General features: G+C 33.1%; 1 protein-coding gene across 1 annotated transcript in view; it reads right to left on the bottom strand.

Moving 5' to 3' along the window:
• The window catches only part of DGKB (diacylglycerol kinase beta), a 680,640-nt gene that overhangs the window by 449,214 nt on the left and 208,859 nt on the right, over positions 1-22,567 (bottom strand). Inside the window, exon 13 of the mRNA XM_081286832.1 lies at positions 21,202-21,300. Within this exon, the coding sequence (XP_081142958.1) occupies positions 21,202-21,300 (99 nt within the window). The remainder of the gene's footprint in view (positions 1-21,201; positions 21,301-22,567) is intronic.

Genomic DNA, 22,567 nt, shown 5'->3' with positions numbered 1-22,567 from the left:
CATTCAAGTTAGGTATGCCTTGAGTTCTTTCCCTATCCCTGTTTCTGATGTTTCTATGTCCTCCTGTAGAATTGAGTTGTCTTGCATTGTTTGTAATCCTTTTTTCCCTTGTTTTCTCATGTTGTCCACGTTACTTTCCAGCTCTTTTTGATTGTCATGTTTCTGCTCTCTTCTATAGATTTGTTTTGTTTCTGTATTACTCTGATATCTCTCCTTTGTGTTGTTAAACTATGCCTGCTAACGTGGATTCCGCTGGGAAGGAACCGACGTCCGAGCTCCAGTGACGACACTACTCTGCTATGACGGGCCCCAGTCTCCTTGCCGGGGTGTCCTAATGGGGGGGTGTGACTGGACTGTCTCTGTTTGGTTTCAGCTCCCGGTCGCGGCAGGCGGGCAGTCTCCAGCCACCCAGTATCACAGGCCGAGGGCAGGTGATCAGTCGCCAGCGGGTGGGCGTTCTCCTACCGCCCAGTTACGCGGGCAGTGGGTGAACTGTCACTGGCGGGCCTGCAGTTTACAGCTGCCCAGTCGCGAGGGCCTTGCCTCTAGTCTCCTGGTTTCTCCTGCTAGTCTTGGTTTCTCCTGTTTTGTTGTTGCAATCTGTCGGAGAGTGGCAGTGGATACTTCAGCTCTCCATGATGGTGGCCGCTGGTTGCCTTAGTGGAGTTTCCCTTGTGGGGGATGGGACTGTACCACTTCCTTCCCCGTCTGCAATCCCGAACTCAGCCCGGGGGTCAGTGCGGGCTTGGCTGGTGGGATACCACCGTGTCGCAGCCACTTATCTCCCTGCTTACCAGTTAATCCCTTCTCTGCGGCGCCACGCCTTCTGTAGCCGCGGGGCAGGCCGCGCGAATCAGACAGCCTGGATCTCCGGGGTCACACCGTTGGCTTTTGGGATCCCCGGCACTCTATGGTTTTGATTTTTTCTGCTTGCCCCTCCCCCAGCGCTGGCTAGACAGGTTTTGTTTTGGCTGCTGGTGGGAGGGGGGGTTGAAGGTCAGGTGCCTCTAGTTCTCCTTTAGTCTTTATGCAGGCTCACTGTGATACTCCCTCCCCCTGAAAGTCTAGGAGAGATTTTATGCAAAATCCCCCTATGTATGGGGGCTGAACTGAGTGATACACACCTGTTTTGTTGTTGCAATCTGTCGGAGAGTGGCGGTGGATACTTCAGCTCTCCTCTCCAAGATGGTGGCCGATGGTTGCCTTAGTGGCCACCTTCAACCCCCCCTCCCATCAGCAGCCAAAACAAAACCTGTCTAGCCAGCGCTGGGGGAGGGGCAAGCAGAAAAAATCAAAACCATAGAGTGCCGGGGATCCCAAAAGCCAACGGTGTGACCCCGGAGATCCAGGCTGTCTGATTCGCGCGGCCTGCCCCGCGGCTACAGAAGGCGTGGCGCTGCAGAGAAGGGATTAACTGGTAAGCAGGGAGATAAGTGGCTGCGACAAGGTGGTATCCCACCAGTCAAGCCCACACTGACCCCCGGGCTGAGTTCGGGATTGCAGACGGGGAAGGAAGCGGTACAGTCCCATCTCCCACAAGGGCCACTCCACTCCTCTACTGACTCCTTGACATATCTAATTAAAATATAAAAGAATACATTTCAGAATGTGCATTTGTTATAATCTTATCCCGGGTGTCTTACCTAACCACTTCTCACCTGAGTCAATATTTTCAGCTTACATTTATTTAATGATAAAAATTTTCTCACCTTGATTATTTTACTATCTTTAAATAATGATCACTCACAAAAATATTCTATTATCACTCTAGTAAATATGATTGTTAATGCATCTTGCAGAGTTCTGTCTAGAGGCCTTCGAAAAAAAGAAACTGTGTTCATGTTATTTATTGTTTCCTTTGCTGAGAAGAAGCTTTTTAGTTTGAATCCATCCCATTTATTAATTCTTTATTTTATTTCTTGCACTTTAGGAGTATGGATATGGAGGTCAGGACCTAATCTGACATGATAAAGATAGTGGGAGAACATCTCTACTACACACACATCAGATAGAGCACTTATCTCCAGGATATATAAAGAACTCAAAAAACTTAACATCAAAAAAATAAATAACCCAATCAATAAATGGGATAAGGAACTGAACAGATACATCTCAGAAGAAGATATATAATTGATCAACAAATACATCAAAAAATATTCAACTTTTCTAGTAATTAAAGAAATGCAAATCAAAACTACTCCAAGACTTCATCTTACTCCAGTCAGAATGGCAATTATCAAGAATACAAGCAACAATAAGTGTTGCCAAGGATGTGGAGAAAAAGGAACATTCATACATTTCTGGTGGCACTGCAAATTAGTGCAACCACTATGGAAATCAGTATGGAAAAAACTTGGAATGGAACCACCATTTGACCTAGATATCCCACTCCTTTTTCTACAACCAAAGGACAGCATACTATAGTGACTCAGCTCTGTCAATGTTCATAGCAGCTCAATTCACAATAGCTAAACTGTGGAACCAGTCTAGATGCCCTAGATGAATGGATAAAGAAACTGTGGTACATATACACAATGGAATATTAGCATTAAAAGAGAATAAAATTATGGCATTTTTAGGAAAATGGATGGAGTTGGAGAGTATCATGCTACACAAAGTAAGATAATCCCAAAAAACTAAAGGCTGAATGTTCTAATTAGTGAATGTTGATCCATAATGTGGTGGGGGGCACATGGGGGAGAATGGAGGGACAAAGGGGAAGAAGAAAAGGGGAAGAAGCATGGGGGCAGGAAATATGATAGAATGAGATGAACATCATTGCCTTAGCTACATGTATGACTGCTCATATGGTGTGACTGTATATCATGTACAACCATAGAAATGAAAAGTTGTGCTCCATTTGTGTACAATGAATTGCAATGCATTTTGCTGTCATGTATAACTAATTTGAACAAATAATAAAAAAGGAGACCGTGAGACTCCTTCTACTCCTACTTTTAGTATGTGTGTGTGTGTTTATAAAGGAAATACAACCAAATCTATAGGTAGGGATAGTGTACCCAGTGCAATGAATGTTTGAAAACTTTAGTGGCACCAAATGTTTTCAATGAAAATAGAATGTGGCAGTGTGCACTGGCACATGCCCATAATCTCAGTGGCTTGGGAGACTGAGACAAGAGCATCGTGATTCAAAGCCAGCCTCAGCAACAGCAAGCCACTAAGAAACTCAGTGAGACATTGTCTCTTAAAAAAAAAATAGGTCTGGGGATGTGCCTCAGTAGATGAATGCTGCCTAGCTTGATCCCCTGTACCACCACCTCTGTCCACACACATAAACAAAAGAATATAGAATGTGTCCTTCTGGAAATATACAAGCCATTTCAAACATAGATTTCCAAATATGAACGCACTTCGAAATAACAAATAAAATCCTTTCTAATATTATTGTCTTGCCTGTTTGATTCTCACATGAAAGAAGTCATTAGAAATAAGTAATAAACTCAAATTAGTTAAGTCTCATAAACTCATTAGCAGTTGATATGGTTAAAGAACCTTTCTTCAATTCATTTAAAAATTTTGTTCCACACTAAGAATATTTGTGAATTTACACACTTGTAAAAGAATCTCACAAAAACTGCTAAACCTATGAGTCCCACTCTCTCTTATGTTCTATTCTTTCCATTTTCTTCTCCTTTATTCCATTGTTTTTCTGTCCATTCCTTTTGTGAAATGCCAATGTATTTCTTCTAAATTCATCTCATTTGCTGCAAATGTTGGAAATTACAGCATACATATGAAAAATAGGTTTAAAACATGGGTATTAATTAACCTAATGTTAATTCTTTAAGTTGTAAATTGTGTCATTTTAGGTAAATTTCTTAATCTTATTAAACTTCACTTTCCTCATATCCACTGAATACAATTATACCTAACCAGAGGGTGGAGATATATATATATATATATATATATATATATATATATATATATATATACACACACACACACACACACACACACACACACACACACACACATATATGTATATATATATACACACACACACATATCTACCCACATATATATACATATATACACACAGATTACTTTTATTCATTCTGTAAATATACACACATATATGTACATATGTAAATATATATAAACATATATTGAACTTCTCTAAAAATAGATAACTGATTTATTAACATTACAAGTGAAATGATTCACTTAGTTTTCACTGCCTGATTAAGAATTCAGCAAGAAAATTATGCTTTCTTCATCTGGAACCATTTATAAAATTTTTTTTTTAGTTACAGATGGACATAATATCATTATTTTGTTTACTTATTTTTATGTGGTCCTGAGGTTCAAACCCAGTGCTGAGGATCAAACCCAGTGTCTCACATGCGGAAAGCAAGCACTCTGCCACTGAGGCACAACCCCAGCCCCATCTGGAACGATTTTTTTTGTTGAAAATAAGTAGAAGGAATAGAAATGAATATTTTTCATGAGAACACCTATGTGGAGACTATTAGAGAAAAAGAATGAGAAATGAATGGAGGGGAGAGGAGAGATTCAAGACAAAGAAAGACAGGAAAGGGAGGAAATGAGAGAGATGGACCTCAGAAGAGAGGGAGAAAAAATTCTTACTGCTGTTTTTTTCAATACTAGATAATTTTCTATCCAAATTTTGAGCAATAAAATAATGAAATTGAGAAGGATAAAAATGAATGGGAGCTTATAATTAAAGTTATCATTTCTAAAATTCATTCCATTATTGACTATTTATGTTTTGATTATTCTGTAGATATTTTGCTTTATATATAATTGATACTGATTTATTAGGTATAACTAATATGTGTAAACTATGTATTACCTCTGTTTGTATGTGTTTAAGATAGGCTTTGAGTGTAGCTGGTGGCTTAGAGAACAATCACCCATCAAGTAATCTAACATAATACATTAATTCCTGTATGTTTTATTTCATAAAATTAATCTATAATACTTCCTGTTGTCTCCATTTTTCCTCTCTAAAAAACATAAGTGAGTTCTAGAAACATATTATTGTATAGTTGTTTTACCACTGCCTTCCAGAGTAGAAAATAATCACTGTAGCTAATGAAAAAATATTGATAATATTATTTAGAGTTAAAGCTTAGATTTCCTTTTCATCATCAGTGGAAAACGAACTTGAATTAAAAACAAAGAGTGTATAATTGAAATTATTTTCATCCTTTGTCCCTCTAATTATTCACTGATCTTATGCCAAAGCATCTTCTAACCAGGTTAAAGTCCAGTTCTGTACGTTAGGTTAAAATTCAATTGATTTAAAATTTTACACTGACTGCCAGTCAACCTTATCATGAACTTTCATTATGTGCATGTAATTAATTGGGTCTAGCGAACAATATCAGTACTAAGTTATAGACTCTTTTCCCCTGACCATATAATTAGAATATAATTACCCACAGGATATCAGAATGATGCAGAACCTTTCCTCTAAATGCGCCCTCATTAGGAAACAAGTCTCAATGTGCATTTATTCAATCAGTGTGAATTAATTAAAATGTTACTGAAATAAAAGAGGGTAGCAATAAAGAGTATCTGACATCTATTTAGAGACTATCACTTGAGATCTGTATGCACAGTTTATGTTTAAACCTATTTAGCTCAAATAGGAACTTTGCCATGTAATGTGATATACATTCAGCGTACTAGGACAACCGATTAAATGAATCAGTGTGTTTTTTGAAAATATTATAATACAAGATGGCTACAAAATTTTAAAGAATTGGCTTTGACTCTAGAGACACAATTATTGTCTGTTAATTCCATAAAATACGTTATCATAAGATAAAATTATTTTTGTCCACCAAATATATTCTAACTCAAAATATTTAGGCAATTATTTATTAATCCCATATCCTTATATTACAAAGCTGACATATTTGTACTAACATGCCTTAGAAGATTATGATTGCAATACCCCAGACATATAAATATACTACCTTTGTCTTTTAATAAAATACGCAATTACTTAAGCTAACTCAAGATATTTAAATAGCAGATTTTCTTTAAACAGAACATTTGTGTGTACCTAAGAATATCTTATTTTTAAAAAGATGCATAATATATCATACCACACAGTCAGGTTATATAACCCATGGTAAAAAATAGTAAATACGTAAAACAGAAGAGGGACATATGATACATATCCCAAAAGAAGCTGCTGATTCACACATTCTACCTATAAGTTATTAATCTTTGCTTCTCTAGAACCTGGCATGCAGCCATACTCAGTAAAAGTTTATTAAATAAATAAATATCTTTGAAAAGGAATATTCAGCATTAGTCCAGGACAATGTCATAAACAGTAACAAAAAATTCAAAGGGCTGTATGTAATAAAGAAACATGTATATTTTTAAGCTTTCAACATCATCACATCTTTCACAGAACTTTTTAGATTTAGAAATAGGTTTTTTAAAAACTTAGTTATGATGGTCAGAGTTTGGCATTTATTCTCAAAACAGACATGCATTGCTTTATCATGGAAATTGTGGATGAGCACTAAGATAAACAAAGCCCCTACCAATTACCATTTTTCACATGCTTTTCGAGAACAAATGATAAGAAGTTTTTAAATTATTGATTTTTTATCTAAGAAACTTGAACTCCATAAGATTTTGTAAATTTCATATTCATACACTTATATATGTGTATACATACAGATGTAAAAATACAAATATAAAAATCTGTTTTTAAATGTTCTGAATGCATGGTTTATTTATATTCTTTAATGATGTTCAATTTAGCTGTTAGACATGTCTTACTGGACACAAAAAACTGAGGAAAATAATGTTCCCACTCTGCTTTAAGCAAGTAGATAGACTGTCTCATACAGATTTGCTTTATTTTTGATAAAACAGTTTTCTCTGGATTTCAGTAATAAAGACATGAAGTGATAATAGCTTGTTGAAAATGTCACATTTGAGTAACATTCACCAAAAGCCACATTAACTACGGGTAATTCCTACTATAACCCAAAAGATTTCTAAACAATTCAAGTGTACTTTCAGGGCCCAATTTGTAATAAACATCAGTTTTTTACTTCTGAATTACCCTGAGTAGATATTTATGGCATTTTACATGAAAGAGCATATTGCTTAAGCCATATTTTAAACATCGGATTTTTAAATATAATTATATATTCAGAGAAAAAATATCTTGATTCATTTTTCATTCTGAAAATGTTCCCTTTAAACTTTGTACCTGCAAAGTCACATTATTTTATAAAACTGTCTTTTGGATGTTTTATATAACTATAAGAACATAACAATCAAAAGTTTTGCCAAATTTTGAATGAAAGGCTTCAAGTGATATTTCAGAAACTAAATATGATACTATTTTGACATCTACTGATATTATTTTATCATATACTTTAAATTATTAGCTTTTAACAATAAAAGTCAATTATGAAATTTCAGTGATTAAAAAATAAAAATCTTTTTTCATTTTAATTTTTGAAATTTATGTCATTGATACATTTTTTTCTTTGCTCAGAAAAGGAACTGATAACTGCTAAGTGTAAATTTTCTCTCATAAAATATTATTGAGCATCTAGTTTCTGTCAGAATGTAATGAGGTACTAGAGCTAGATAAAGAGATCAACCCTTTTGATATAGGTGGCAAGGAATACTATTCAGTAAGCAGAAAGAATAGCATCAACAAGAAACATGTCAAGTTCTGTTGCTGCTACGTTGATTATGTGTCCTCTGTGGGTCATCCAAGAAGAAAAGCAGAGCAGAGCACATGTATCCAATGGGTGTGAGAACAAGCTTCACAACACTCAAAACTGGGAAATGCAATCATGGATCTGGATGACGCAATTTAGAAAGACCACAACAAGAATACAAAATGAAACCCTAGCATATATTTAAGAATGAAGGGAATACTAGGAATTTAATAGGTTGACAAAGTGTGACTTCAGGGGAAAAATAAATCAGAATTTGTTCCAAACAAAAGAGAATAGTGTCTACAATATCAAATAAAAGGACTTTAGTTTTGCTTGAAAAAAAAATCTAGAAGAAATACAGTGGATGAGTGCTATAGAATATAAGAGAAGAACATTTTAGTGTCAAACACTAAAGAGGATTCAAAAGAGATCACTCTTGGAAAGGGTCTCAAGTACATCCTGTTGGTAGTACAAAGCAGATTCTTTGCTACATTGCCAAGGCACCTACCCCTAGCTACTAAGTGTCAACTACTGAGAGCTCTTAGCTATCCCTGTTTTGCAAAGAATTATCCCTTGCTTGTAGGAGCACGTCCTCCCAGCAATGCCTCCAATCTTGGAAAATTCCTACTCTGTGAGTAACCAGTAATGATTAGACAAGTACAGTCCCTTTGCCTTAAGTTAAGAATAACCAATCTTGTGGTATGATTTTTTTATCAGTTCATTAAAATTATACATAATTGTGAGATACATTATGCCATATTCACACTTGCATATAACATAATTTGAAAGTCCTAAGGTAAAGTCCTAAGGTGAAGTTCAAGGCCAAACTTTGTGATCACTTCCTTGCTCCCAGTTTGTTTTCTTGCTTTTTGTGCTTTGGAAGAACATTTCTTTCATAAATCACTCAGAGCTAACATACAGTCATGATCTGATCCTTGGACACCCAGCTTAAAACATGTAATTGGATTTGGTAAGGCTGGCAAGAGCAATTTTAGATGTATTTTTGTAGTAAAAAATTAGACTAATGTGGGTTAAAGAGGAAAGAAGAGATGGATTTGGTGTAATGAGTCTGTCTGCACACCAACCTATACTTAAGGTGATGTGAATAGGCAGATTCTTGTGCAAATTCAGAAAGTCTTACATACAAGGAAAAACAGCTCTTCTATTGCTATGGATTCTACAACCTATGGAGAGGAAGACCAAAGTTGGACTACTGGACTAAATCAGGAAGCTCTTAAGAACTTAATTTATATAGCTATGTTGGATTACAGTTTGTCTGAGTTTTTTTTTATTATAAATTAGGGAATTAGCATATTTTCAAGGTCGTGACAAGTTCCATTAATGCAGAAAACTAAGAAGTGTCAGGAGACAAGGTAGGGAATACTAGAATGAATAAATGTGGAAGAACATAAATAGTGAATGATTCAAGGATATTGAGGGAATGGTAACTAAATGTAATAATAGGAAAATATTTTTAGTTAAGATGAAATAAGATTTATGTAACAGGCTGGGCACAATGGTGCGTGTCTGTCATCTCAGTGGCTCCAGAGGATGAGACAGGAAGATTGCAAGTTCAAAGCCAGCCTCAGCAAAAGCAAGACACTAAGCAACTCAGTGAGATCATCTCTAAATAAAATACAAAATAGGGCTGGGGATGTGGCTTGGTGGTTGAGTGCCCCTGAGTTAAATTCCTAGTATTCCTCACCCTCCCCAAAAAAGAGAGATGCAATAAAGAGAATATTTAGTATAGAAGTGTATTCTTTCCTTGGTCAAATAAGACCAAAAATGTCACAAAGTTCTTGAGAGTATTAGCAACAGAATGTCAGGCGATGGATTTTATCCTCTAGACTGCACAGCAAGGAGTGGTCATAGAGGACTCAGCACAAGTATTATTTTTCCATATAAAGGAGACACTGGTTGAAGTAAGGAACAAACACAGAAGTGAGAGAGACATCACTGTATTATACAAAAAACTGATGTGCGGACCAACAGTTGCATAGAAATTAATTCCTCCTCAGGTTTCAAGTGAAAATTAAAAAGAGACAAACTATATTTAATACTAAAACAGAACAAAGCGTATACATAAATACTTTATGATCATCCATTTAAGCAGGAATCATTAAAACCACAGATTACCTTAGCAAGGTGAAATTTAAATGTCTAGTGGTGAAGGGAGTCTGGTTGTTATTACATTCAATATTTAAAAATTAGGAGATTACTATAAAATCTGGATATTTGCCCTGCCCAAATCCCAATATTCCATCAAAGGGAAAAAGCAGAAACACTCACATAGAAGTTCACATGTTTGGAAGCTTTTATTCCATAGTTTGTGACAATTTAGTCTCACCATTGTTTAAATGTGATTAACCAATTTTACACATACCGGCCAACACTGGATATTGTCATTTTAAAAATATTTTCCCAAATGGACAGAATAAAAGTAAATCTTGTTTTAATTTCCATTTGTTGATTACTTATGACTTCCAAATTTTAAAATTATTTTTAATTATTTGCTATAATTTACAGAGACATTTTATGTTTATCTTTGCCTTGATTTGTTTAATCTTTAGCATTTTAAAAATTATGTTTGGCAGGGCATGGTGGTACATGTCTGTAATCCCAACAACTCAGGAGGATGAGGCAGGAGGACATCAAATTTAAGGCCAGTCTCAGCAACTTATGGAGGCTCTAAGCAACTTAGTGAGACCCTGTCTCAAAGTAAAAAATAAAAAGGGTGGAAGGTATCTCAGTGATTTAGATGCCCTTGGGTTCAAACCCTGGTATCAAAAAAAGAAAAAAAAACTATTTTTCATTGCTTAAATCTATCCACATTTTATCTTTCATTTAATAGGAAATAAAATAAAAAGGTCTTGCCTGAGCAAAAGTTATTTAATCCATGGTTGATTTATTTTGGAAGAAACGTAACATAGGACTTATTTTACTTTAGTTTCCACGTGATTCTACAGTAACCTCAAGAATATTGCTGTGACAGTATATATGATAGTAATGTTTATCACATACTCTATTTCTATATGTAGTTCAATACATCTTTGGTTTTCTACCAGTTCTTTAATATCTTCTAGAGATACTACTACCTTATTTTAAATCACTATAACTAACAAACATGTTTTTAAGTTTTTTTACTTAGATTAGGTCTTCTTATTCTTCTTTTTCTATTGTATAATATGTTTGTGCATATTTGTCCTTCCAGACAAACTTTAAAATTATTTTTTAAAGCACAAAACATTGCATAGAAATTTCATCAAGGAGGAAATAAGTTAATTTGAATACATGCAGGTTCTTTTTTGTTCAGTTTGATTTTCTTCATTATTCTTAGACTTCAGAAAATACTTAAATTTTGTTTTATTTATTTTGCTTAAGTTTAGCCTGCTCCCTTTCTACCCAGTTCCTATCCTCTTTTTTCATTGCAGGAGATTTTCTTAATTCTCTCTCCTCAATTACTGATGTAGTATTCAACAATGATTTTATACTATTCTGATACGAATATATTTTACTTCTACTAAGGCATTATCTTTATATCTCTACAACCTTTATTAACTCTTTATCCATCTCTTTCAAATCAGTTTATTTTTTGAGTAGATGTTTCCTTTAGTATTTGAATATCTAAAACAATTGTAAGCAAAATTTTCTTTTGTTTGAAGCAAAAATTTGTCTTGTATGATATCCATCTAAATTTGACTTACTTGTTTTTTATTTGCAGAATTATTACTATTTCACTTTAGCAACAGATAGATTTTTTATACTAAAATGCACTTTGGCCATAGGCCATAAGTCTGAATTGACCATTATTATAAAAAGCCAAAGGAAACAGAATCCACTAATCTGGTTATTGCAATGTAGTTGTGATGCAGTCTAACACTAATACAATATCACACAGAAACAACCTCAGGTTTCAGTGACAACAAAACAATAAACAGTGTTTCCTTCAACTAAACACCCTCAAACCTTTATTATCATTATTATTATTATTATTTTTACTTTGTGCTAATACTAATACAAAATTCAGGAGCAGTTTTGGGGAGATTCGTGATATGAATTTCTAACATATAACTTGATTTTGGCATGAATTTTCTACAATTTTTTAGTGCATATCATATTTTTAAGTGAGCAGCCTTGAATATTGTTGTCCATAATTCACAGACCACCTTAAGTCATTGGCTTTTCTAGAAATCCCGACAAACCTAACTTGGCACAAGTTTATTACTTTAAAAAATTTTATAACTTGCCTTGTGTACATATTTATGTTAGGCAGAAATCATTATAGAAACTTGAAAGAATATTTTTATAGCCCTATTAAAAAATAAACCTCCTAAAATGGACCTTATTCATATTCATATATATAGAAACAATTATAATTGGCCATAATAGATGAACTTTTACTTTGAGAATAGACCTTGTTTATAAATGTGCATATTCTATATAAAATAGTACATGTCAGCATAAAAATGGGTTCCAGAGAACCAAATAAATCCAATCCAACTAAGACACTGTAACAGATACATGGTTCACTCAGAAGCATGGATGATGTAATTGTCATCTAGTGATGTTTGGCATTTCTCCTTCTCCTATGCTACAAACTTCAAAGTACACGTACATAAAGGTACATAAAGAATATGACTAAACAAAAGTGAATGTATACATATCTCACAAACATTACATAACCCTAGGGTTTAATGTGTCTTACTGGAATTTGAATGTCAAAGTTTATTTCTATAGCTCTTAAAAATTAAATAAATAAAAAGAAGTCATAGCTTATGAATAATACCCTGAAACTGAGTCTGGGTTGGATTTTCAAAATATGGAAAAAATGAGATTCCTTTTTTCCTATCATTACTATGATGACAATTATGAATTGATCTATAATGAATATTAATTAAATGAATATTAAGTAATGACACTGATGAAACATTTATTGAGAACTGACAATGTGCTTTATTCCACTTTTTTGACAAAAGAAAATTGCACAGGTGCAAACCTTGGGTAGATTACATAAAGAATTTCAAGAAAATAGATGAGTTCAGTAACTGTGGTGAGAGGTTAAAGAGGCAAATAGAAAAGAAGGGTGAAGCAGATAAAAATGATATAAAATAAAAACTGAAGCTCAGTGCAGCAAGACACATCCCTAGTCAAGTATTCACACCTCCTCACCAGACAGACATTTCTGGAAGTTCTATAACTAGTCTAGGGAACAAACTTACAGAGAATTCAAAATCTAAATTTCAGAATCATATGGAATTCAGATGTCTCCCTCCCTCTTTAATTGGCTGATGTTTAGCATTGGAGTTGTCATTATTAACTCTCACTGGCTAGCAGTAAGTGACAGCAAAAACAAAGATCCCGTAAACCTTGGGGTCTGAAGAAGAGACACACCAGACTTCACTCCCTAACAGACCTTCCGACATTCGGAGGAGGAATGACTTCATTTTAACACATTCTCTAAGGAAAGACTTCACATGCTCTATGCTATTTAAGATTTAATCACCATATTTACAATGTATAATTTAGAATTCTTAAAATTGTAGAAGAGCAAGTAAGATTAGAAGAGGAGAAGATGCTGTGACATATGGTTCCCTTAGGGTGTTACACGTAGAGATACGTCGATTGCTGCTTCAGGGATACAACTTGGTTACATGCAGAAGAAAGAGGTTGAATTGGAACCATTTGAATATAATATAAAAATATTTTTATAATTTATATTATTTGGAGTCTGTGAGCTAATTAGCTTCATTACTTATCTTGTTGGCATTTGTATAAACTCAACTCTTAAAAATTAATAACTTAAAAGTTAAGTTAGTAGTCCAGAAAGAACACACAACATTTAGTCCAAAAGGGACAAATGTTTAATATATTCAGTGTTTTACATCAACTTAATGCCTATTGATACATAATACTCATTTGTACATTCTGATGATACAATTAAATTTTTAAAAGAACTAAAATATTCACCCAATTAATTTCAAATTTTTATTTGTTTATGCTGAATAAATTTTCTGTTTTAGAAAACATTCCAATCTTTACATCATTGATTTACAAATGAACTTATAGTACATAAAAAGTAAAAAAAAATATTAATTCTGACTCATATTTAGAAGAAAATGGCACAGTATGGGAAAAATGATTAGTCTCATTTTTAATATTTAAAATGTTCACTAATGTGTTACTTGTAATAAAATAAGGAATAGGAAGATGCTAGATACAATACTGTTTTAACTAAATTAGGGATATACTCATTTAAAGAGATAGATTATGAAGTTATTAATAGTGATGTTCCATAGTAAATGGAAGTACATATACATTTAATAATATAAGTTCAAAATAGGATATTAAAATAGGATGCTACAGTGACATATCAAGGAGACTAAACGTCAATTTTATTATATGACTTACACATTAATACTGGTTTTACATAACTGTCACAGGTTTTTAGTTTTTCCTTTTTTGATTCTGTATCTTTTTAAAATTTTTTTTATTTGTAAAAGGACACAATACCTTTATTTTATTTGTTTATTTTGATGTGGTGCCGGGGATCGAACGCAGTGCCTCACTCATGGTAGGCAAACGCTCTACCACTAAGCCACAACCCTGGTCCTTTGTATCATTTTTTAAAAAATACTTTTAGTTGTCAATGGACCTTTATTTTATTTATTTAAATGCAGTGCTAAGAATCGATCCCAGTGCCTCACACATGCTAGGCAAGCACTCTGTCATTGAGCCACAACCTCAACCCTCATTCGGTATCATTTTAAACTTTATACAGTGAGTGCATAGTTATTATATAAATGCTGTTAATTTATAATAAAAGTTAGCATCCACTTTTTAAAACTCCAATACTTACAACAGATGATACTGACTGAGTGTTAACTCCACATTGGGAATAGCTCTAAAGCAATTCTCATGAATTAATACATTTCACAATTGGAAAAGAGAGGGACAAAATATTAATAACTTGCCTCTTGTCATAAAACTAGTGAAAAAGCCAGAATTCAAATATGGGCAGTATACTGTTAAGTGATGTTCTTAGTAACTCTCCAACTGTAATGTATGAATAATCTGCATGTTACTTAACAAAGTTTAAGCTTTTAAATTGCATTGATTATATATTTGGGGTAGGTGCATAAAGTGGTATATGTGATATTGCAATACAGATTTTCCTGATGAGAAATGACAGTGATATATACATACACATACATATACACATTCCAAATGCCTGTTTCTGTTAGGTCTCTTGCCCTTTTGAATTGGGTCACTTGCTTATGATTGATTTATATAAATTGTTTTTATAATTCAAATGTGAGTCATCTGTCAGCATTCCAAAACTATTTGAAGGAAATGACTTTCCCAGAGACCCAGAGTTCCTGTTAGAACTCCAGTACCTAGCTGTCTCTCCTTTCTGGCTGTCACTATTCCATGCTTCTGTCTTTCTTTCTCTTCTGTCTTCCTTAGTCTTCCATCTCTGTCTAAAACCTTTAAGTGATGTCTCTGGATCAATTATCCCAAATAAAAAAATTATCATTTTCTTCAGTTAAAAAAAATAAATCTTATAATTTGCCTATGATATTCCTGAAAAAGAATGCCTACACTCTCACCCATTATTGATTCCATGGTTTTAATGAAAATTTCTTGGCTTACCATCAAATTTTGCATTCTTTGATCTCCAAATCAGAATCCTCTATCACTTGAGGCTATTGAAATCTACTAGTTACCTGCTCTATCTTTATTAATTACTATCATATAGTGACAATTTCAACAGTTTTCAGAGTGATTTTCCAAACCTAGCAAACACCCCATCACATCAGTGGAGGCACCCAGATCCATGGCTGCATATTGGATCCTATAATAATCTGGAACTAATCTATTGCCAGATCAAATAAAAGTCCAATATTCTATTCTCTGATAGTCATTTTCCTGGTTCCCTCATTTTCTTACTCTGCTGGTGTCCTATCACCATCTAATACGGATACTGGATACTCTCATCTCTCTTCCAGTTTGTGCTTAAAATTTATTTTACATCCCACTGACAAAAAAAAAGTTGTCTTTCTACAACACAAAGCCAATAATATAGCCTCATATTTACATTAAATGAATCCCAACTCTTTGACAAGACAGACCACACTTTCCACTGTCTTAGATCTTACCTTGTCTCTCTAGCCTTTGACAAAAATGCTTAAGAAGTATTTTATAGTTCTATAATCACACCATGCATGCTGTCAGGACTTTTGTCAAAAGAAAGAAAGTAATGAAAGTAATGAATGAATGAGTAAAGTAGAGAAGAGTGAGAGAGTTTAAAATGTAAAGAATTGAGTGTTGTAGATCATGTTCACATGTGGGTATAAATTTAACTCTAAGCTTCCTAAGTATAGAAAATAAAATATGACAGTAATTATTCAGAAAGTTTCAAAAGACAACAAACCATAAAAACCAGAGTTGAGAATAATTTCTTCCAGGTAATAGAGAGCATTTCCAACATACCTTTTTGTTTTTTAATGCCTATCAGTTTGAATAGAGTGAAGCAATTTTGTAGGCAAAAAAACTTGGCTAATTTGTTTAAATATGAGTATTTAAACAGTTAATGGATATAACAGTCCAATATTTGTTGTTCTTTACAGAAGTAACCTTTAATTATTACTTAGCAAGATAGAAAAAAAAATGTAAAATGTAGAGATTGAAGCTGATTATCAGCACATACAAGACTCAAAAGGCTTGAGAGAAGAGGTGTACTTGAAAAATTACAAGTAGTTCATTTATTCTTGATTTCTAGTGTGTGAGGTGGTTTGTGAAAGATTGGGTGGGTTGATCCAGCTAAAGAACCTTGTTTATCATGCTAGAGAGTTTGGAATTCAAATAATGAATCAGCAAAAATGTTATGTGTGAAAGAGTCATCATATTTGCATTTTAGGAAGTAGACCCAGGAAGCAAATTGGGACTGTATAAAAAAAAGAGGTAGTTCATCAAGGATACTACTGGGATAATCCTGGGGAAAATCAGGGTAGTATATGAGGCAGTTACATTTAGAATGAATTAAGAGATAAGATTAAAAACATTAGAATATGATAAATGATAATAATTTGATATTTAAGATAAAGAACAAAAGTTATCATTCAGTTTCTGGTTTGAGAAAACTGGGGTCTCCTAAGGAGAAAGGGTAGAAAAACAAATTTAGGAATGATAATAACATTTGGATTCCAATCCTGGATTGCTATTTACCAGCCATGTGACAATAGAGAACTCACTCATTCCCTTCTGAGTTTCTTCCTATGTAAAATGGAGACAATTACTATATTTACCTTATGGGGTCACTGTGAGGATTAAATGAATTCATATATCTCATTATCAATAATTGCAATCTCCCAATTGATATCTCATTTTCTCTATTAAAGGGGGACCATTATCCTTGACTCCTTATCTTTGACTCTATTGCAATTTACAATGTATTGTTCCTAACATCTGTTACTGCATCTCACTCCCCATGTCCTTATTCCCTTCATTCCCCAGCTTAAATTCAATAGTCAATCTTTATAATTGTCAGTGTACATATGTTTTCAACTTCTTGGTTTTCTCCCTTCATGATGTTTTGAAAAATACACAGTTTCACTATGACAGGGCTATGAGAAATATAACAGAAAGTGAATATAGAAATATACTCATTCAAGCTTACTGATTTTATTCTAAATGAATGATTGTTAAATAGAGGTGGTTTATCTCTTCTCCTTGGAAATCATAATATATTTTTTGGATCCATTTAATTTCTACCTTCCTGGGCCACTGCTGGATAATGTCTTCCCATTCCTCAGACTTCTGATGTCTTAAATCATCCTCATTCTCAGCCAATTATCCAACTTTCTATTTCTCTGAGTAAATAGACAAGTTATATCTTTTATTCTATTATTGCCTTCTTGTCATAGCAGATAGACTGTTCTTTTTAAAACATAAGTCATGATTTTCCTTTATGGACAAAAACATTTAATGTCTTCTTAAAATCAGAGTAAAAGTCAAATATCTTACTATATATAGCCTCAACTATATTACCTAATATTAAAATCTTGTGATCTCTTTGATCTTCTCTTCTCCAATTTTCCCCCTACATACTCAGGTCCAGCCATGAATTTCATGTTGGCCTTCAGGTATGCCGGGCATCTCTTACCTCAGTGTATGTGTCCTGGCTGGCTCCTGTTTGTGAAGCTCCATACTAAGAGCCATATGGTGACTCCTCCAAATGCCTTAACTCTTTACTCCAACTATCTCTTTAGAGAACTCTTTCCTGACTGTCTCATAATTGTAACCCCAGAATTTCTTTTCTTTACCTGCTTTAGTTCTGTTCTTTACTTTGAAAATTAATCACTGTTTTTTATTGTATATATTCAAGGTATAAAATTTAAATACTGTTAAACTAAAAACATGATTGACCATTGTTTTGGCTGACCTTCTGCACTGGGCCCTACAGATCAGACCAAATCAAAATGAAATGACTAATGCTAACTGCCACACAATAAAACTGCAACCATAAGGAAGTAAAGCGATCCCAAAACAGGCTCTTTTTCCTAAAAATATGAGAATCTATCTACCCAACTCAGTATAATAAGAAAGTTCCTTCTGCTTTAATATTTATTTTAAAAGTAACCTGATGTTGTTTTTCTATTGCTGTTCCCTTGTCCACACTTTACACAATTCACTGTTCCACTATTGCCCAGTCAGAGCTCTCATGCTATTTTATAGAATGGGGCTGATCTTGAATAATGAATCACAAGTAAAAGACGATTAGATTTATAACTACATTTATTATAATTTTGCCTATATGCATGTGTCTTTCTGTTTCTTTTGACTAAAATCATATTCATGTATGTAAAACATACACACAAAGTAAAATGATTACTACAGTTAAGCAAGTTAACATGCAATTTCCTCACATAGTTAAGTTTTTCTGTATGGGTGATAAAATCACCTGAAATCTAATTGCTTAGTAAGTTTTCAATATACAACACAGTATATTCACTCTGGTTTTCATTATGTATGTTAGATCTCCAAAATTTTTCATCCCTCTTAAGTTAAACTTATCATTCTTTGACCAATTTCTTCCCTTCCTCCTTCCCTAACCCTTGGAAACCACCACTTTACCCTCTGTTTCTATGTATTTAAAAGAACCAGGTACTAAATAATTCACTTATTTGTATTATTTATTGTCTACTTCACCTCACAGGGGAATGTAAACTCTATAAAGCAAAGATCTGTTTTGCTTTTTACTGTTTTTTCCCCTACCAATAATAGTGTGTGGTCAATGTTAGACACTGAATAAATATTTATTGAATTACTTTGTTAATACTTTTAGCATAGTGCCTGGTATATATTCTTAGATGTTACATTTTTATTATAGTAAACTAAAGTTGCAGGCATTAAATTTCCATGACTTTTTTTAAAAATGAGAAGTGTATTTTAGGTGTAAAATAGTTTATTTTGCAAAATAAGTTTCACTTTAGAAACAATTTGGATTTCTAAGATCAATATCACCTGTGAATACCTGTTTCTCTTCCTACCAAGGTTTGTTCCTTTCAATTACTTTCTTCATGCATTTTTATTTCTATGTTTATGGAATTAAGTAACTATTTTGCCAGTACTGAAATTTATTGTTCAATAAAACAATTTAAACAACAGCTAATAGCAGTGCATAACTTTTTTTCAAGGTTTTTTGTCATCATTTATGTGATAAATAAATAAGAGCTATAATTATTAAATTAATAATATCTTAGGCATGTACTTAAAACAATATGGCAACATGAGGTTGAAGCTCTGTACATATGTGATTCAGAACAGAAGGATGAGCTGAGTAGACATTAACATAAATACAGGGATGCACCAACATGGGCAGGTTGACATCATAAATCCAGAAGATACAGAATGAAAAGGAACTGGGAAAATGTGGTATCAGGGAAGTCAATTAAAGGTAAACATTTGTGAAGGATGCAATGGCTAACAGTTGTCAAGTACTTTAGAGTAGAGAGTACCACAGAAAATGATTAAATAGAAAATGTTGTGATATAATTCATGATTAAAACCATAGAAAAATAAAATGATTGAAATTAAATCTTCAGAATCAAGTGTGTAAGAGTAGCAACAAAAGACTGTGCAATACTTTGGAAGAGAAAAACATTCATATAACACATTTTCTACACCTTTCTCAAAGAAAGAAGGAATAGAATAATGAAAATAATACACCTCATATTTTAATTTATATAACCAGAGCTGGCACAAGAATCTTCAATTAGTGGTTTCTTCCACAGGCAAGTGGATAGAATACTGAAATTTCTTTTAGAGTTAAAAATATGAGATCTAGAATGCATCTAAACCAACAAAATTACTATACTTTAAAAAAGACTTTTAAAATGTAAAAATTCTAGAGGTCCTTTTTCTTTAAGATAAAACTTAAAAAGAATAAAACTGATATCAAGTGAACCTAAAATATATAGCATTTTATATGACTCTCATTATTTTTAATTAATATCATTTACTTAAAGCTGTCTAATAAATCTTAGATAAAGAAAGGAAATTTAGAATTAGGTATTGCTATCCTCAGCAATATGGCATTATTTTATTTTAATCTATTTTTTTACTCTGATAAAATGAAAAGATTTTAATAGTTTTGTTAAATAAAGGCATTTAAAATACAACAAGTATTTTACAGATAATTACAAAATGAATCATAAGTGGGTGCAAATTGAGTAATTTGATTAATTTCTACATTGACCTTTACAAAAGTATTTGTCTAACATTTCTTAGTTGTTATATTTTCATTATAGCAAACTGAAGTTCCAGCCATTAAATTTTCATCTTGTTTTTAAAAAAAGTGCATTACAGATATAAAATAGTTTGTTTTGTAAAATAACTTTCATTATAGAAACAATTTGGATTTTGAAAATGAATGTTGTCTTGGAATATCTTCTCTTCTTAGCAAGGATTTGCTTTTTGGAGTTACACTTCTCATGCATTTTTCATTTCTATATTTATTAAATTAAATAATTATTTTGCAGGTAGTTAAATTATTGTTCAATAAATTAAAAAAAAAAACATAGTTAATGGCATCACCTAATTTTTTTCAAGGTTTGTGTCATCATTTTAAGTAGCCTCTGGCCTGAGAGAACTCAACACTGCAGATATATAACATGCATCCCCAGCAAAATTGCCCATAAGAATAACTTCATTATTCTGGGAAGCTAGATCTATAAAATATGTAAAATGTAGAAGTGTTCTGCCTATACAATTTCTGGTAAGTACAGTATGACTAAGTGATAAAACCTGAGTCAGCTTCAGTCCGAGCATACCTTACTACAAAGTGGATTGTGACATGAAGGAAAAAGGAAATACATTGAGTAAAGGTGTTCTGCTCCAAAGTAATGATGTTCTGCCTTGACTAATAAAAATTAGCTCCAAAGCACTTAATGGTGCAATGTACCAATTATTCCTAGTATCCCCAAGTTAGAACAGAATGGTAAGGACTCACCAGGACCACTGGACAGATTGTTGTGGGTGGTAAAATATGGTCCTTCAAAGGTCCACAGTCACATTCAGGTTTTAGGTGAGAAGCACATTTATTATGCAGCTAGAAAAATAGAAAGGAGGGTAATATCAAATTCTACATGACAACAGTAAACATAGGGCAGATTACATTTCAATTGAGGTACAGCAAATATATTAAAAATACATTAAAATAATTACCAAAGCAAATAAACAGGATCATAAAGAGATTTGCATTACACTTGCCCCCATATATTTACCTTAAATAAGCTGTTAAGAAACTTTCATGACACAGACTGTGTATTTTCTAATTCTCAGAATCTTTTATATTAAAAACATGTTTTAAGTTTTACACCAAAGAAGACTGATTTCTTTGACAAACACAAGTTTATAGTCTTTCCCTTTCTCCGCATATCTGTGAGCAAAATCTTGAAACCACTGTGTACGGTGGATGCTTTTTCTTTCTCTCTCTCTCTCTCTCTCTCTCTTTTTTTTTGACCCTCCTGTTTTCTCAAAGTCATTCCAAAGTGCACAGCTCAGTATGGGGCATAATTGATCCCATCATTAGTTTTAACTTTGTAATTCAATATGTAAATGTAACCAGAGATTCATCTCAGTAGGAGCAGGATATAAATAAAAGAAGATGATTATGATTATAAAAATTTATCTTTACATTGTATTTATAAACTCAATATTATAGCATATACTCATATAATGTACTATTTATTTTACAATATCTATCAACCCAAAGTTATATTTTTATCAACCTGATCGTAAGTTTAAATTAACGTGTTATAACACAGTGTATTCAATAGTAATGTTTTTTAAATCAAGATGGTATTTTTTATTGGAATCACACAGATTTGAGAAAATAATACTTGCTTAAAGGCAAGTAAGGATTTCTTCTTCCATAATTTTATATTGATTTAATATGAAATATTCATAATTTAGAAAAATTATACATTTTAATATGATAATATGTCGTATTTAAAAAAAGAGCTACAGCATTTTTCAGTTTTGAATTGAAGACCATCCATTTATGCTTTGGCTGTATTAACTTACCTTTGGAAGCAGTTAATCAGCAAATAAGGAAGGAGATATATGAGTGCTAATTTATTGTTGATGATGGAACTGTATTGAAGGGGTATTTTCATGGTCCAAGAATCTGGAATGTTCGTCCCACTAACTCCCTGACTCAGGGTTCAGGATGTACTAAACTTAGTGCATATTAGGCTCTAGTACATGGAATGTACTGTCTTTACACATACATCCATAATTACCAGCTCTGCTTCACAGTGACATATAAACTTCTCTATACAAAAAGAGTTTAATTTTTATATTAGGGTCTCCTA

Source organism: Spermophilus citellus, assembly GCF_964194105.1.
Source record: "Spermophilus citellus genome assembly, chromosome: 3".
NCBI lineage: Eukaryota > Metazoa > Chordata > Mammalia > Rodentia > Sciuridae > Spermophilus > Spermophilus citellus.
The sequence above is the reverse complement of the archived record's forward strand: the minus strand, read 5'-3'. Positions and strand labels throughout refer to the sequence as shown.